Here is a 5,649-nt window from a genome sequence, read left to right as displayed (position 1 = left end):
AGTCTTAAAGGACTCCATGAATGCCTTTGGCAGTGGAGACAGGGGAAAAGAGACAGCAGTTGAGAAGGATCCGGGGAGGACAGTGTGAGACAGCTGTCTGAGGGTAATGGGGTGAAGCTGATGGACAGGAGACAAAAGTGACAGCTAAAAAAAGCCATTGGGAGCCACTTCTGTAAGTAAAAGTGACTGTTCACACACTGCACTCTCAATTCATTTATCTACAAGCATGAGGTTCAGGCCCAAGTAGCTGAGATTGCTGGAGAAGTTCCTGAGTGTTCCCATCTCCCACCAAGGACAGCAGGAGCAGATGGGAGTCAAAAGTGACGCTAAAGGCATGGAAGAGCCTGGACACCAGTGGGGGAACCAGGTCAGCTCGATGGAAAACGAGAAAAGACATCTGAAAAACAGGAAAGCATTTCTTTTTCTGAAGGATGCAACTCATAAATGCTCTTCCAATTTCATGGGAGCAAGGTTGGTTTTATAATCCTAGCAAGTCACAAGTTTGGTTTTTTTAAAGTTTTCTAGTCTAACATGCTCAGAAAGTGAGACTTAAAATTTACCCTTGTGCAAACAATCAATACTGTGTCTTACACACCATTCAAGCCCCACCTACAAGGCTCAACCATGGCTTGGGGGTTGAGCTGCCATCTAAACACCTACAGAAAACATCAAATGTTTGACCATTGTTGATATACGTATAACATTGCAGAAATGTACTGGGAGACTGCGTCCCCTCCACATTGTACAAACCTGGTCTACTACATCTATGATGCATTTGTCAAGCCTGCAAACATGGGCGAGAGTTTGCCATGCCATACTTAGTAAACATCTCGTACGATTTTGTATCATGATACTGGATTTACATGAGCTGACAGAGAGGGGAACGCCATTTTCAAAGCCATTCCCATGTTCTCTACCCAAGCTGACTACACTGCAGCTCAAATCCCACCTAGCTTCTCTCCCAGCAAAGCAAGAAGGGGTATGTTAATGCATTCCTCTTGGCACTGAAAGCCAAGCATCTGTCGTAAGTGACTTGCATTTTTCTAGATCTTTTTTACTATGATAGCTATTTAAATTGGGGTGAATGACGTACAGGAAGAGGCCCTTTCTGCACTCACCATGGTTTGAGTGTCTCACGCAGTCCCCCAGCACGGCGCTGGACCGCCTCTGAGCTTCTGGCTCCGGAAAGCAATAGTAGCTGTGTCGGGCGAAGGGCTGCCACAGGTAAACCGGGAACTCCCTCGGCAGCTGAACGAAGGCTTGAGCAACCTCCTTCTCACTCGACCCTACACAAAACACACATCTCCTTTTGAAATCTGCAGATTTCTTGGGGGGGTTGGCTCTTTTCCTCTGCTATCGCAGAGAGAACAGACCTTTACTAGCAGGGAAGCATGAGACATGAAAAAATTGCCTCCTTCTTGATCCAAGCCATCGGGCACGGAGGGCAAGGGGACACGGCTGGGATGGGCAAACTCAGCAGGCACCAACCACCTCTCTACGTTAGACCATAGCAACTCGATGTCCTCTTGTTCTGTATTCAAGATGGCCATAAACTACACATTTTTGGTAAAATTTCCAAGAAACTATTTCATTGGATTGTAGCTGCTAGGGAAAAGGTTTTCATGGCAAATAAGTAAGTTAGTGGGCAGCTCTGGTCTCTTCCACATAGACACCATATAGGAGCATATGGTCTTCCATATAGAAATGAACTGCATTAAACCGTGTACGAACAGCAGCGGTTTCCCTGTCTCCAGGGTTTCCAAACACAACTGCAAGATGGCCTCACGAACTGTCACTTCAAGCCCTTGAAGGTGAAGCAAAGAAAGCATTAAGTACCTCCAGCTTCCACCTGCCCTGAGTCACTGTGCACAGGGGATGCTGTACAACACCGTTTAGGGATGACCAAACCCAGTCTTGTCTCAGTGCCATGCATCGAGAGCCCAGCCACAAGAGGTTAATCTCGGAGGGTCATCGCACAGAAGAGGAGAAGGGACATAAAAGACCAACTGAGCCACTCTTTGTGAAGGGAGAGCCATGGGAAGCCTGCAAGCGGCCTTGGGCTGCTCCACGTCACTCAACCCCAACTCCTGCGGAGCTGTGGTGACACATGGAGGACACCTCCAGGCACCGCTGCCCCATGCCAACCTCTGACCACCCTACACCTTGGGAAAGGGGTGTAAGGGGGACACCTCCCAACAGTCATAACTTTAAGTGGTATGAGACAGGACATAAAAAAAAAAATCCTTGTCTACATGTTGCCCTTATGCCTTTCCTTATGCGGCATCCCATTTTCCAAATCTCACTCTGCAACATGAGAGCCGCTCCCTTAAAACCCAAATTTTCTCCATCTTCGTGGAGTGGGGCAGGCAAGACCACAGCGGTTCCCGTCCCAGAAACAACAAATTCAGCAGCAGCAACCTTCCTGCCCTCTCTGTGGGACTTCTTATCAACTGTGAGTCAACACAGGCAGCTGGCATCTAAAAATGGAAACAAATAAACCAGGAATATTAACAAAGCCCGGGAACAATGGTGGTGTGGTTCCTGCCCTGCTTCTGCACAGCTTCCAGTGGCTTTGTGCCGGGATGCTGGAAAAAAAAGGGAGCCAGCATTTCTCTGTACATTAGCGTACAGCATCTTCTGTGTACGTCCACTCTGGAGCTGTGCTTTGACTTAGAAAAAGGGCTGCATGCATCTTCGCTTGCCCCGTTTTAAAGTCTAGCCTGAAAGCCTGCCCAGAAGAGGTCTGCCTAAGTAACAGAACCTGGGGTTTGGCAGTTCAGCTTCGAGCAGGGCTTACCAACAGGATCTGGAAAATGTTTATCAGACAGCAAATTGTAATCTTCTTCTGAAGTCAGTACTTTGCCTCCTGCAGGAAGAACATGATATTTAGGGCTGGCTCCTTTCTGGTAGGCCTGGAAAATCAAGAGAGAGGGAGTCAAACAGCGATTTAAGGAGAGGGAAAACATAAAGCACAAAACTCATTTACAAAGCTAATGCATGGGGATACTCCCCAAAGGAGAATGTTTTTTGTCAGACTGAATTTTGCATATATTCTGTGGAAACGTCAAATCTAAACGATGGTTAAATGTAAAAAACATATTTAAAAATATCCTCTCAGTGCTTACAAGCCGTGATGAAGAGTTAGGGACAGAAGGGAGGGGAAAAGGATGGGATTTTCTTCTAAGCCCTATTTGTTTGATTTGTCAGCCAGGACTAGTTTGACTACGGCAGCTGCCAAACGAAAAGGTTCACTGTAGCCAACTTGGAGCCATCCAAAAATTGCTATTTAAAACGCAACTGCAGAAGCACGGGGACGTATTACAATGACATACAGGTAAGAAGCGCTCTGTGATATGCAAAGGAAGGATCAAAGCGCTGTTAAAATGATTTGCTAATTCTTGCAAATGCGTATGGCCAACGCAAGGCACTTGGTTGTACCCTCAGCCGTCCCCGTAGAGCTTCCAGCCATCTCCGCAAGGCGGGAGCCGCCTCGCCGAGGACAACGTTTCATCTAGTATTGCCAAAAGAAAGGCGGCAGCAGCGGTCAATTCACTTGATATCAGTTTCTTTGGGAGCGTAGAAGAGGAAGAAGCATTTACCTCTTTAGTCTCAAAGCAATCCACAGAATAGTCATTTCTGATAACGACGTATCTGTCCTTCCACTTCTTCAGATCCTCAGTAAAATGCAGCAGCTCTGCCTCGTATAAGATGGTCCCAGCTTCTGCCGGGGGCTATAAAGACAATTTGCTAGATTTGAAACGACTCTGGATTATTGACCATTTTGAACCTTTTATTTCTACATTTCCATAAGACTGCTTCGAGGGCTTTTGAGTCTTCAAACGCAATTTGGAGTCATAAACAACTCTCTGATTCGGGCAGATACTACATACGCAATCAAATTCTTGTAGCCTGAGGTAAGGAGGCAGCAGAGGAGCTCTGCCTTCCAAAAATACTTCCACATTTCTGAGACAGAGACGTTCTTATTTACCTTTTGGTTGGCATGCTGAATGCAAGACGACTTGTAGTTCATTATCTCCCATTTTCCACTACATAACATCAATGAAAACATTTCATTGATGCAGCAAAGAGTTTTACTATAAAATAGTAAATTATTTCCCATTTCTTTGTAACACTTTTGCACCTGTGGTCTTGTAACTGATATGCATCTTTCTGAAAGATACGGCTCTTCTATTATCCCACCTTTTACATCCCACCTCACTGCTCTACCCTATTCTTTTCAAGAGCATTGGAAACCCGTGATTTCCCATACGGCCAAAAAATTTAGATTTGTTTCTTCTTAATATTGAAGGCTGGCTCTCTGCATTTTCCTCTAATAAAGAGACTTTTGTCTCTCTTTTTGTCTCTCCTCCTCTAATAAAAACCTGCTTTCCATAGCTCACTTCACAGGGGGGATTATTGCCATCTTCTTTATGGAACCCTGTAGCCATGGCTGAAAAGGTTAAATAAGTTTCCTACATAAATTTCTCCCCTGAATGTATGATCTCTGACCCAAGACTCTTGCAAAACCTTGCAATCAGCTTTTTTAGTTTTGTCCAAGCGTCCAACTCTATCTTGATGAAATGCATGCTCTGTACCAGAACCTTGTGTCACTGCTCTTCTCATGCTACGATGAGACAACCAAACACGACCAAAACAAAGATGAATTTTCAAAAATAAATTGTAAACCTGCACCCAAATGCAACTTTTCCACCTAAAACCTAACTGAATCAAATCCAACATCTGTACTTGCAAATCTATTGTGTACACTTGGGTTATATATAAGAAAGTACACACACAAACTGTCCTAGATACACATTTATTATGTATTCAACTATCCAATATAACAAGCTGAAAGAACACTTCTGTACTGTGCTTGTATATATAGAAACATTTAAATAACTTTAAAAATACTTTGGGCTTGATTTTTAGAAGCTTTGAGTATCTGTACCGCCTATTAACTTTACTTGAGGGCATTAAACACTAGGAAAAACAAGAAAACCGAGCCCAGTCGGTAGCTGATACACTTCCAGCTCATATTTTTCATACATTATGACTACTAAATGTGTGATTTAAATAGTTAATGCATTAATTATTTCATGCAGGAGAGCAGAGCTGTATGGCAGCTTCAGGATGGGGAAGGGCTTACGTGCCCTCCTACCTTGGTTTTGAGGAACCGGGACTGAGAATCCCGGTGCTGCTCCAGCTCATCCTGCACATGCTTGCAGAAAGCCACCGCGTACTGGCGTCTGTAGTGCGGGCTGAAGTTTTTGATGACGGCCTCTGTTTTTCCTGAAGCGGAAATAGAGATTTAATTGTATTTAATGTACACCAGCTCAGAATTTGTAATGCAGAACCAAAGCAGTTATCACCAGCGACCCAAAGTATTGCCCAAGCATACCAAAGGCCACTTGCTGCACAGCAGATCAGGAAACCCTCAGAGATGCATTCAGCTGTTGTGATAACCAAGCACAGAGGGAATTTGTCCAGGTCTTAACGATATAGAAAAAACACTGGGTTTGGGACATTGTTTTTCCTTCTAAGAGTGGGCAAAACATACCCCAAATCCATTTCTCTAAGAAAAGACACTATCTGCCTCTCTCTAGGACATACTGCCACAGAACCACGGGAGGTCGAGAGCTGATAAGGTTT

At 44.6% G+C, this 5,649-nt stretch overlaps 1 protein-coding gene across 1 annotated transcript in view; it reads right to left on the bottom strand.

Annotated features, from left to right (window-relative positions):
- LOC104082813 (protein Niban-like) overlaps positions 1 to 5,289 on the bottom strand; it is a gene marked incomplete at both ends in the record, with an annotated part of 36,337 nt that extends 31,048 nt beyond the window's left edge. The window contains 4 exons of the mRNA XM_009586060.1: positions 1,119 to 1,286; positions 2,798 to 2,912; positions 3,600 to 3,731; positions 5,159 to 5,289. Coding sequence (XP_009584355.1) covers positions 1,119 to 1,286; positions 2,798 to 2,912; positions 3,600 to 3,731; positions 5,159 to 5,289 — 546 coding nt within the window. The remainder of the gene's footprint in view (positions 1 to 1,118; positions 1,287 to 2,797; positions 2,913 to 3,599; positions 3,732 to 5,158) is intronic.
- Between the last annotated feature and the right edge of the window lie 360 nt (positions 5,290 to 5,649).

The sequence above is a fragment of the Fulmarus glacialis genome, unplaced genomic scaffold (genome assembly GCF_000690835.1).
Source record: "Fulmarus glacialis isolate BGI_N327 unplaced genomic scaffold, ASM69083v1 scaffold22239, whole genome shotgun sequence".
NCBI lineage: Eukaryota > Metazoa > Chordata > Aves > Procellariiformes > Procellariidae > Fulmarus > Fulmarus glacialis.
Note: the sequence above shows the minus strand (reverse complement) of the source record. Positions and strands in the feature narration are given on the sequence as shown.